This window comes from Podarcis vaucheri (genome assembly GCF_965113315.1).
Source record: "Podarcis vaucheri genome assembly, chromosome: 1".
Lineage (NCBI taxonomy): Eukaryota > Metazoa > Chordata > Lepidosauria > Squamata > Lacertidae > Podarcis > Podarcis vaucheri.
Genome location: NC_138759.1, coordinates 123,068,878 through 123,080,835, shown reverse-complemented (window position 1 = coordinate 123,080,835; position 11,958 = coordinate 123,068,878). Strand labels below are relative to the sequence as shown.

The window sequence follows — 11,958 nt, the reverse complement described above, 5'->3', positions numbered from 1 at the left end:
AAAACGTACCTTGGTTCCTGGGAGTCCTGGAGCTCCATTTTCACCTCTTGGACCCTGTTATGAACCAAATGCAGATAGATGACTTACATGTTTCATGAAATACATATTCATTAATGCTTCACATTTATAGGTCATGTCATGGCCATAGTTCTCAGACAATGGATTGCTCACACTTCAGTTGCTAAAGGTACTGTGAACAGTACAAGTAATAAACTAGACATCCTTCGAAAGCTTACAATGCATCTAATTATCTGTTATTTTGGTTTGAAGTAAACTATACATTATTTGCATCCAGAAACTGAACCAGTACTAACTTTCTTTAAGGTTTTAAAAAGATAATTCAATTCTAATTTATCAAAACCCTTTTTGACCTGTAGGAAAATGCTAACAACTCACACTCTTTTCTGTCCTCGTGTTTAGTCCTTATATAATAGTTTTTTATGCCCTACAGTTTGTATGAAATCCTGGCATATCAGGAGAATATAGATTTTTATTTAAGTAAGAAGCAAATATTGATGGAAACATTTTGTAGACATTGCTTTAAAAATATAGCTTTAAAAAATCATATTCATACTAAATATGAATTTATTTGACAACAGTCATGATTATGTGATATGTTTTCTATAAATATGAACCTTGTATTCCACTATGGAATATATTTTATGCTACTCATTCTTTTTAAAGTTTTATATTATTATTATGGTTTATTTTTCTACTATGTTGTAGGTTTCTTAAAAAAAAAACATTTGGCTCATGAGTCACATCACTTCATGGCAGTAATTACTTGGTATGTAATACCTCATTAATTGTTCAATTAAATTAAAGCTATACTAGAAACTAATCCCCACCCCGCCACTGCCCCTGGAAAATGGCTCTATGTCAACATACAGTTAGGACTCGGATTCATTATAGCAACCTTGGCATTTTCCTTGTGTCCCAGGTTTGCTAGGGCTGATATTTCAGCAGTGATATATGCCACCATTTCCAGATATCATTTAGATGCTGCTGTGATAGTATGTGGGAAAGCCTGCATGTTTTTCGCCACACCACCCAGCACTATGTATCTGTGCATTCATTTTCCCCCCCATTTTATTTCTGGAGGTGAAGATTGAGGGGAAAGAGGAGGGGAAAGAGAAGACGAAAGGACAACTTACAGCTTCTCCAGGCTTTCCATTCTCTCCGGGTCCGCCGGGAGGACCAGGTAGTCCCTAGGAGAGGCAAAATAACTCGTTACACATAGATAGGTCTGCTTTTCCAGCGCATAAACAGCCAAATGGTGTTGCATGACTTTATAAATAAAAATTCAGAAAGAGTAGAAAGTAGCTTCCTCCACTTAGTGATTTCCATCTGAATATAGGCATGATATTGTGTCAAACTACTGACCCATCTTTTCAGTTATTGTCTACTCTGATTGGCACCGGCCTATTTTCCCCACCTGCTTGACATTCTTTAACTAGAGATGTCAGGGAATAAGCCTAGATCCTTAAACATGCCAAATGGCTACTCCATCTCTGAGTCAATACTATCTCTCTTCCATGATAGAGCACAAACGTGCAGTTCAAGAGTAACCCTAACAAAGGGTATGTTTGCAGCCCGTCACCAATAATTGTTCATATAGTCAAATGTGAGGCTAACCTGAAGGGTCTATGTCAAGGAAAACATCTGTAGGAATATTGAAGGAAACCTACAAATAGGATTAGATAAATTCCTTGGGAGGTATTTATGGATCTTTTACAACTCCTTTTAGATGACCAGTAGCTAAATTTGATAACCTGATGGTGTCTTTGCAGTTGGGAAAGGCATAAAATACAGAGTAGGGGAATCTATGGTACCTTGCTTTTTTCTGGCTGAAATTGGCTCAGAGTTACATTGCTCAAATCCCACTGATTCTGATGGGATGGGATAAGCAAGCTGAGTTCAGGACTGCAGACTTGAACATCAAAACATAATTAAATGATTCGTGTCATAAATGCATTTCCACATTTTCGCCCTAACTTGCTTTTAAAGAATCTGGTTTGGGAAAAAATATATACTCAAGAATGAATAACAGCCGAATATCAAAATACCTGGAATCCAGGTGGTCCTGTTGCTCCTGGCTCCCCTCTTTCCCCAGAAGGACCCTGGAAAAAACAGAGGGGGAAAGGAGTCATAATAGTTTGCCAACACACTCTACTCATCATTGGCACATCTGTACTGTTTTGTTCCTGGATATGTTGAGATAAAGAAACAATAAGAGGGCAACACTATTCAAGAAGAAGAAGAAGAAGAGGAAGAGGAGGAGGAGGAGGAGGAGGAGTAGTAGTAGTAGTTTGGGTTTGGTATCCTGCTTTATCACTATCCGAAGGAGTCTCAAAGTGGCTAACATTCTCCTCTCCCTTCTTCCCCCACAACAAACACTCTGTGAGGTGAGTGAGGCTGAGAGACTTCAGAGAACTGTGACTGGCCCAAGGTCACCCAGCAGCTGCATGTGGAGGAGCGGGGAAGCGAACCCGGTTCCCCAGATTACGAATCTACCGCTCTTAACCACTACACCACGCTGGCATAGTAGTAGTAGTAGAAGAAGAAGGAGGAGGAGGAGGAGGAGGAGGAGGAGGAGGAGGAGGAGGCAAAAGTACTGAATTCCTGAATTCCTGATGAATTATTCCCTGTTCTGCTCCCCTCAATCTCATTTCCAATGCTATCGGAACAAACATACTCATTTCCCCTAAATATCAAAAAATAATTTGCATGTTTATCAGATGAAATTTGTGCCCCACTACCCGATGTCAAGTGAAGTCCCAGACAGAATTGCAGATAGGATGGGTGATAAATTTACTTTGTCTTTTTATAACCAATAGTTACAATTTTAGCAGATATGATATAATTGGGATGCTGCAACAGTAATAGCAGGTTAGAGTAGACGACCTTTGAGGTCCCTTCCAACTCTGAGTCTATGAAATTGTTGTCATGTTTCTCACTGAAGCTTACTTACAGAAGGTCCTGGAGGGCCTTGGGCTCCTGCTTCACCATCCTTTCCCGGTTGTCCCTGTTAAATAATAAGAAGTGGTGTTAGTTATGGTCAGCATAATACCATAAAGATATAATGTGGAATTACTAGCAGATTGATTAATTCTACTCACCAGTCCGCCTGGAGGTCCAGGTGAACCTCTCTCTCCATTTTTACCTGGTGAACCCTAAGAAATACAAAACATATGGCAGAGTTGAAATGGATCTCTGAAATCTTTTTTTGTTTTTAATAGTGGAAAGTTTCAATGGCTGTGCACTGAAAGCAATAAAAGTTCAGTATACTACAGTACATTCTATTTATTATCAAAGTAATGTGATAGAACCATAATTAATGGCCAGTCACAGACATTCAGGGGTGCCATACTCAAAGTAGAAACAGACTGGACTTTTTTCCAGCTGGAACTCACTGGAACTCAGTTCCAGCACCTCTCAGGTGGGTGCCATTGCCATTCTAAGAGAACAACAGAGACATTCATGGTGAGTTCCGGCACCTCTTTTTTTGTAGGAGAAAAAGCACTGGAAACAGATATTCTGTTGTCCGAGTCACAGCACCATGAGTTTATAGAAGCTGTAAGTATAAGTAAGTGTGGCCTCTTAAGTATATATTCTTCAGATTATACTAACCTCGCTACCTTTGGGACCAGGAAAACCCATCACACCTGGTTGACCTCGTGGACCTGCTGGTCCTGGGGGACCACTTCGCCCTGATTCTCCCGGGGACCCCTGATGAAAACAAATGCAAATTAAATGTATAGGGACATGTAAAGAAACAACAGAGAAATATGAAAACCCCAAGGGATCATCTTGCTGTTGTGAATTAAACAAAGATTAAATTATCCTGTCATTTTAAACATTCTTGAATGATTTAAAACACACACACACAAACAAAAACAAGAGAACCCTAAGACACTGAAAGTATACGTTCATCTAATAATATTTGGTGTCCCCATGAATGTTAGCAAAGTAGGGTTGACGGTGCCATTTAGTAAAACCCAGAGTAAAAGCTTTGCTAATATAACTTCGGAGCAAACCAATGTACTCAGTAAATTTAAATAAGCTGCTATGTTTATTTTATTACAGGTGTGAAAGTCAAGGATGGTAACAGGAGTGGCATAAAGTTATTTACTTACAGAAGGACCTGGTTTTCCATCCTGTCCTGGGCTTCCTGGGCTTCCTGTTAAACCCTGTGCAAGGAAATGAAAATAGTATTTGTGTAAAAGAGACCTTTCGTAAGAGGACATTTTAGGGTTCCATTTTATTTTTCCCACTGTTACAGCATTAGCCTTGAAGACAAGCTTTATTAAGTGGTAGGGCATGTCATTTTAGGGCATGAAACTTAATTTTTGCTAATCTCTCCAGTGAAGGGTCTTAAAAATTGTTTTTGGGTGTGAAAAATTCAAATCTGCTATTATTTTGTGGCTGGACAACTATTAGCTTGGTAAGTCTACTTTTGGTGCAATAGCACACAAAATGCTTTCAGAAAACAAAATAATTTAAATTTTCCCTTCTGCAAATGTCAGGTGATGCTAAATAAACTAATTAAAAATATAACTGCAAGTGCTTGGCAAATATTTTCAATGATTTACACACATTTTGCTTGCTTAGCAAAACTAAATTACATTACTTTAACCAAACTTCCTTTTGAATTCCCAAGTCATGTTACAACTTTTTTATCACCTCTCATTTTTGGAATTCGAAAGTTGATAAATTCAAGATGTCCTAGTGGTGCAGTCAAGAAACAAGTCCACCATTTCTTCTCTATAATGAAGCACAGCTCTTTACAAGCATTGACCACTAAATGCATAGGTGTAAATGGATTCTCAAGGACTTGGACACTGGTAGGGAATTATCTAGAAATCTAGAAAGTTGGTATCTGGATATTAGCAGAATAAAGTATTGGCATATGAGCTCTTTGTTACTATAGCTAGTCATCTCAGCCATCACTAATATGGAATATATATAATATTGTGTGTGTTTGTGTATGTAAAGAACCCCTAGACAGATAAGTCCAGTCAAAGGTGACTATGGGGTTGCGGCGCTCATCTCGCTGTCAGGCTGAGGGAGCCAGCGTTTGTCCACAGACAGCTTTCCGGGTCATGTGGCCAGCATGACTAAACCACTTCCGGTGCAACGGGACATTGTGATGGAAATCAGAGCGCATGGAAACGCCATTTACCTTCCTGCTGCAGCGGTACCTATTTATCTACTTGAGCTGGTACGCTTTCGAACTGTTAGGTTGGCAGAAGCTGGAAGAGACCAACGGGAGCTCACCCTGTCACAGAGATTCGAACCACCAACCTTCTGATCGGCAAGCCTAAAAGGCTCAGTGGTTTATAGCGCAGCGCCACCCGCATCCATATCTATATCTATATCATCTATATCATCTATATCTATCACCTATCTATCTATCTATCTATCTATCTATCTATCTATCTATCTTTCTATCCCACCCAGAAGGTATTTTAACTTACTCTCATTCCTGGAAGACCTGGGCTACCATCACGTCCTGGTTCACCCTGAACGCCTCTTTGTCCTGCAGGACCAGGAGACCCTCGTTCACCGGGGCCGCCCTTAAATGGCATTGAAACAAATTCCAATATAGGATTAGTAACAGATTGTGGAAAGATAAAGTTGTATTGTAATTTGAGGAAAAACAATAAGCAGAGTAGAAAGGAAACAGTTTAGCAGGAAGAGAAGAGTATACCTTTTCACCTGGAAGTCCATTACTGCCAGGAGGGCCGCGAAAACCTGGGGCACCCTGAAGGAAAAACCAACAGAAATGTTCATGTTGTGGGTCACTTAATAGCAGAGGAAAAGGATGCGCTGAAGTATGCTACATCCCAGCCAAGCAGAGAGTCAAATGCATTTTCAGTCTTTTATTTGTACTGAGATGTCCATATATAAAGGTAAAGGTAAAGGTACCCCTGCCCAAACGGGCCAGTCTTGCCAGACTCTGGGGTTTGTGCGCCCATCTCACATTTATTGGCCGGGGGCCAGCGCTGTCCGGAGACACTTCCGGGTCACGTGGCCAGCGTGACAACGCTGCTCTGGCGAGCCAGAGCCGCACACGGAATGCCGTTTACCTTCCCGCTGGTAAGCGGTACCTATTTATCTACTTGCCCCCGGGGGTGCTTTCGAACTGCTAGGTTGACAGGCGCTGGGACCGAGCAGCGGGAGCGCACCCCGCCGCGGGGATTCGAACCGCCGACCTTTCGATCGGCAAGCCCTAGGCGCTGAGGCTTTAGCCCACAGCGCCACCCGCGTCCCTTGTCCATATATATATATATATATATATATATATATATATATATATATGAGATGATATATGAGATTTAGTCAAAAGAATAACTGTAGGCGACATTTCACATTGGATGAAAAGTTTATCTGTTGCTGCTCTGGAATTCATGTACACTGGACCTGATCCAGCTAATGAAAGGACAAGGTCATTGTACCGAGGAGCTTACAATTTAATGCTACCGATGGGGGAAAGTGCTATAGTTGGGGACCACGCTGCAAATCCACACTGTTTCTCAAAAAAATAAATATATATATATATATATTCAAGAATATGTATATTCAACAACCTCGTTGGCTTTTTTCTAGTGAAAAAAGCTCTTACTCCATTTCATTCTCTTGAATTTACCGTCTTCTGAATAGTCCCTAAAGTTGGGCCAGGCTAATGTTTTGCTGCTTCAGTGGGATTTAGGTTGCAATCCTATCCATACTTAGCTGGAAGTAAGTCCACTGAACTCAGCTGAACTGAATTCTGAGCAGACATGAGTCTGGTTGCACTGTTGGTCACACGAGTCATTTCAAAGGTGTGTTTCCCTTTGTCTAAAACCTGATCTGCTAAGTACTTACGCGTTCTCCTGGACTTCCAGGTATACCATTTGTGCCAGGTTGACCAGGACCCCCTGCCTTGCCTTCTTCTCCTGGAGGACCAGCAGCGCCGGGAGTACCATTTTCACCCTTATAATGAAATACAATAAAATATTATTAACTGGTAAAGCTGGAGGAGTCCCAAAGATAAAATCTCACTACAGCAATGTACCGATATCTTTTGAAACCAATTTTCCATAAGCAGGAATTACATTTCCCCCCCATCCAAACCTACTAGGTACTGGGTCGACAAATACTCACTCGTTCACCTCTTGGTCCCGGTTCTCCTTTTCCGCCATTCTTACCAGGTTCACCCTAAAGAGAACACACAATCCTTAAAATTTAACCGAAAGACTTATTAAACAGCAATTGTTCCAGCAGGTGAAGCACCTCACATTATAAAAAGGTAAAGGTAAAGGACCCCTGGATGGTTACGCCCAGTCAAAGGAGACTATGCGGTGCGATGCTCATCTCGCTTTCAGGCCAAGGGAGCCGGAGTTTGTCTGCAGACAACTTTCCGGGTCATGTGGCCAGCATGACTAAACAGCTTCTGGCACAACGGAACACTGTGACGGAAACCAGAGTGCATGCGAACACCGTTTACCTTCCTGCCACAGTGGTACCTATTTGCAGTATCTACTTGCACCGGTGTGCTTTCAAACTGCTAGGTTGGCAGGAGGTGGGACAGAGCAACGGGAGCTCACCCTGTCATGGGGATTCGAACTGACAACCACAGTGCCACCCACATCCCTATACCTCACATTATACTTCCGATAGAATGTGAGGTTTCACTGACTGAGACCAAATGAACCACACACGCTAGGAGAAAAATTGTGCTGTTCTGAGATTTAGGATCATGTTGTATGTATTCGGCGAAGTGGATTCTGCAGCACTAAAGCTTTTGTCATGATACTCTTTGTCATTTTGCTGCAACAGGGTAGCTACCCCTGCGGTAAAGATTAACGGCTATTTCAGACATGCACATTTGCTTGTTTGAATGAGCCAGCAAAGATCTAACACTACAATGACAGCTTTCATAAAATCTCACAGTGGCTTGGACTTAATCACACATAGAGTAGACCCATTGAAATCAACGGGAGAAGTTAGTCACAGCTAACTTAAGTCTCATTAATTTCAATGAAGCTTCTCTAAGCATGATTATGCCTTGATCAAACATGGCTTTTCAATGCGCTTGGGTTACACCCTTAGTGTTGAGTAGGCAAGTGAAAAGCAATCTAGTAAAATCTGCTGCTGAATATTCATCTTGAGCTCAAAGTATTGTCAGCAAATATGACCCATTGTCTGCCATGATCTCTCAAGAATTCTTGCTGTTTAGGATGCAAGGCACATGGAATTATTCCTAAGCATGACTGAACCCACCCTATAGTTACGCATTTTTATTTGTCGGGCCACTATATCTAGTAAAATATTTTCTTATCATTAATATTTTCAGCTTCTAGTGCCATCCCCATTTGTATTATATTGCTAAGGCGTGGAGAGTCCTCCCCTCCTATTGGTAACTTCACAGATAAGAATTAATGAGCAGTTGATAATTTATAATCTTTTTTTATTCAGTCATCTGGTTGCAAGCAAAAATCCACATCTCTCCACTAGGAGAGCAGCTGGCTACTCTAAATCCTTCCCCTTCCATCCCCCCAATATCCTGAGCACCAGCAGTAAGTTCCTCCTCTCTGCATTCTTTGTTCTCTAATACAGACAGACCTCCTAGTTCTTGGGGAGGGGGGGGGGTCTCTCACAGTCTAATGACGTCTCTGCTGGCTGTTCCCTCCCTTCTGTTTCTCTTTCCATTATCTCGTAGCTAGGTAACTCCTGCCAAAGCTGCTCAGTGTCTGTGTCTCTCCCTGCTTCTGAAACCACTGGAGACAAGTAGGGACAAATCTTTCCCCTCCAGCTCCTCTTCAGGGAAGAGCTGCTCTGCCTGAGAATGCCTTCCCCAACCCTCTGATTCAGGTTATTCCCAGGTATATATCGATAATAACAGCAAGTTAAAGTTAGATTAGCCTCAACCAGAGCCAGGGCCTTTTCAACACTGGCTGGTGGAACGCTCTGCCTCATGAGATCAGGGCCCTGTGGGATCTGATTTCTTTCCGCAGGGCCTGTAAGACAGAGTTGTTCCACCTGGCCTTTGGCTTAGAATCAATCTGATTCCCTCCCCCTCTTTCTTTTTTCCTTTCTCTTTCTGTGATGAGGCTGAATTTTAATGAATGTCTTAATTCTTTTAATGTATTTTAATCTTGTTTTTAAGTTGTATTTCAATCAACTTGTTTTTATTATTGGTTGTTAGCTGCCCTGAGCCCAGTCTTGGCTGGGGAGGGTGGGATATAAATAAAATTTATTATTATTATTATTATTATTATTATTATTATTATTATTATGTAATAGTTTTCAGGAGGAAACATGGAAAGTTGGAAGCTCAAAAGATAATCCTCCCCAATTAGGTTCAAGTCATATCCTTGTGCCTATAAGTACTGTATAGATTGCAGGTGTTGTTTTCCAACATCTGTAGGGTTGCAGATGTTGTTTTCCTGAATCCAGTTTTCATGTAAACTTGACAAAGATGAGCTGGCGACTTACAGCTGGACCTCTTTGTCCAGGGATTCCATTGGTACCCGGGGGGCCAGGAGGACCACGGCCTCCGCTCAGTCCAGGAGCACCAGCCATGCCAGCAGGACCCTGTGTGGAAAGAAAATGTGCTCAAATTTACAAATTCCCATGTGATATTGAATAAAATGGCAGCTTAGACCACAGGCACAGCCAATGTGGTATGACAGCAGGATTACTTACTGGGGGACCTTTTGCACCAGGACTTCCATCTCTACCTCCAGGACCCTAGAGAGAATAGGTAATAATGTTTAGAAATGAGTGCATGGGAAAAGCTGCAGAAAATAGATATAAAATTTACTGCTTGCTATGCTCTAAAAGAAAATTATATGAAAATGTCGTATAGCTGGTACTTAGCAACTAACAGATTATCTAAAATGTATAAGAAGGTTCCTAATAACTGGAAGTGTAAACAGGTAGATGGCTTTTTTTACATATATTTGCGGTGGATTTGCAAGAAAGCGAGGGTATTTTGGGAAATGATACATGTTGAGATAAAAAGATGCTTAAAATGAGTCTATTGAAAAAGTGCAAAGTGTTTCTGTTAGGGATTATAGGGGCAGAAATCCCACCGAAAATGTGAAAAGTTGTTCATGTATGTAACAACAGCAGCTAGGATTCTATATCTGCAGAAATGGAAGGAAGAAGAAGTTCCAACCAAAGAAGAATGGATAAGTAAGATAATGGACTATGCAGAACTGGCAAAATTAACAGCAAAATCAAGAGATTCTAACGATGAGTGTTTTGTGGAAGAATGGACGCCTTTTTTGGACTATTTAAAGAAATTTTATAGTATGACGAACTCGTGAGTAGGATTTCAGCTATGAGTAACAGAAGTAATTAGATTATAATATTGTGGTTATAACTTGATAGACAGCAGTCACAAAATTAAAAGACGCCTGCTTCTTGGGAGAAAAGCAATGACAAACCTGAGACTTCCGGGTTGGTGTGATCTGGAAATGGCGGATTCCCTCCGAGCTGCGGAGGGAATCGGCTCAACCGAGGACGGGTCTTGCCGCGCCGGCGACGCGGGGACCCTTAAAAACCGCAGGCGCTGAAGCCTGCGGACTGAAGACTCGGCGGGTGCCTTAAGCGCCCCCCTGATCCACAAAGAGCCTTTTTAAAGGCTGCGGAGGGGATACGGAGGGTGGCGTGGCACTGAGAGTCGATCGCTACCTCGGTGGAGCGAAGCCGCGAGCCATGACTGGAGAGCGCTGACTTCCTTCCTTGAAATTTGGACTGAAAAGAATAACCCGTGAGTAAGACGGAATTGGACTTTAAGAATATTATCCCGTGAATTTGAGACGACCGGGGTGTGTGCTAAAAGGAAGTCCCCACCCCCCTTGCAGACGATCTAAAGCAACGATATAAGAGCTAAGCTGGAGAGCCTACCCCTTGAGGGGTGAGTTAAAAAAGACATTAGCTTCCAAGATTTGGCAAAAAGAAATTTTGAGCTGGAGAGTGGAGTTTTGGAAGCTTTCTTTTTGTTGTAAACAACCCCCCTCCCGGGCCCGGGAGCGTCCGGTTTTTGAGCTTGTGCAAGAGGTGCGGAGTTTGACAGCTGTCAAAGCTGTCAAACGGACAGTTTAGAGCGGAAAAATTGTCATTTAAGATCCCTCTGGACTAAGATGAGTTATAATTGAACTAAAATTGTTGGAAACAAAGTAATAACAATAAGTTAGAGGATTGTTGGAGAAAAGACTAATAAGTAACCAGATTCCCTCTAGGGGAAACTCTGTGAAACTACAATGGCTGTGGATGGAAAGTTACTAGTGGAAATCGAAAGAATGTTTCATTTGGTGGGAATCTTACAAGAGCAGAGTCTGGCTATGAACAAACAACTCATGACCTTGACTTCTGGAATAAGCAGCTCTGCTGAATGTATTGAGGACTTGAATGAGAAAGAATCCACAGCTGAATCGGAAATGATATCTAAAGAAGTGGAAGAGACTAAACAAGAAAAAGAGAAAGTAAAGTTGGAAAGTACCAACCAGAAGCTGACATCTGTGGAATACAAGCAAGGAGACTTTTGGATTATATCTACTACAAATCTGCGAAAGATGCAAAAGATGAAGGAGGAGGTCCCGGGAGTTTATGGAACACAGGAACTTAAAATAAAGAAATATGATTGGGGCCTCCACTCTGACTCTGACTTTGAAGATGCAGGCTTTGCGGAAATTTTCCAGCAGCTGTTTTCAAAGGTCCTTGTGGGAAGAGAATATGGTTTGATGGTAATAGAACTCTTTTCAGATTTGATGACCGACATAAAGGACTACCAACAAGACCGGCAGAGAGGGACTGAAAGAGACTTGAAAGCCTCGGACGTGAGGAACCCAGGCTAAGAACTGTTATTCTGGACATCTATTGGGAAGGGACGAAAACCGGGGATGGGAGGGAGGGAAGAATAGAATTTTAAAAACACTCAAGACCTTTGGGTTTAGTTAATATGAC

The 11,958-nt window shown here is 41.7% G+C and overlaps 1 protein-coding gene across 2 annotated transcripts in view; it reads right to left on the bottom strand.

Annotated features, from left to right (window-relative positions):
* COL3A1 (collagen type III alpha 1 chain) overlaps nt 1-11,958 on the bottom strand; it is a 107,891-nt gene that overhangs the window by 29,877 nt on the left and 66,056 nt on the right. For both annotated transcript variants that reach the window (XM_082223477.1, XM_082223478.1), the window contains 13 exons: nt 9,691-9,735; nt 9,481-9,579; nt 7,147-7,200; nt 6,868-6,975; nt 5,711-5,764; nt 5,478-5,576; nt 4,137-4,190; nt 3,631-3,729; nt 3,120-3,173; nt 2,972-3,025; nt 2,067-2,120; nt 1,155-1,208; nt 10-54 (listed from right to left, as the gene is read on the bottom strand). In XM_082223477.1, the coding sequence (XP_082079603.1) occupies nt 10-54; nt 1,155-1,208; nt 2,067-2,120; nt 2,972-3,025; nt 3,120-3,173; nt 3,631-3,729; nt 4,137-4,190; nt 5,478-5,576; nt 5,711-5,764; nt 6,868-6,975; nt 7,147-7,200; nt 9,481-9,579; nt 9,691-9,735 (873 nt within the window). The remainder of the gene's footprint in view (nt 1-9; nt 55-1,154; nt 1,209-2,066; nt 2,121-2,971; nt 3,026-3,119; nt 3,174-3,630; nt 3,730-4,136; nt 4,191-5,477; nt 5,577-5,710; nt 5,765-6,867; nt 6,976-7,146; nt 7,201-9,480; nt 9,580-9,690; nt 9,736-11,958) is intronic.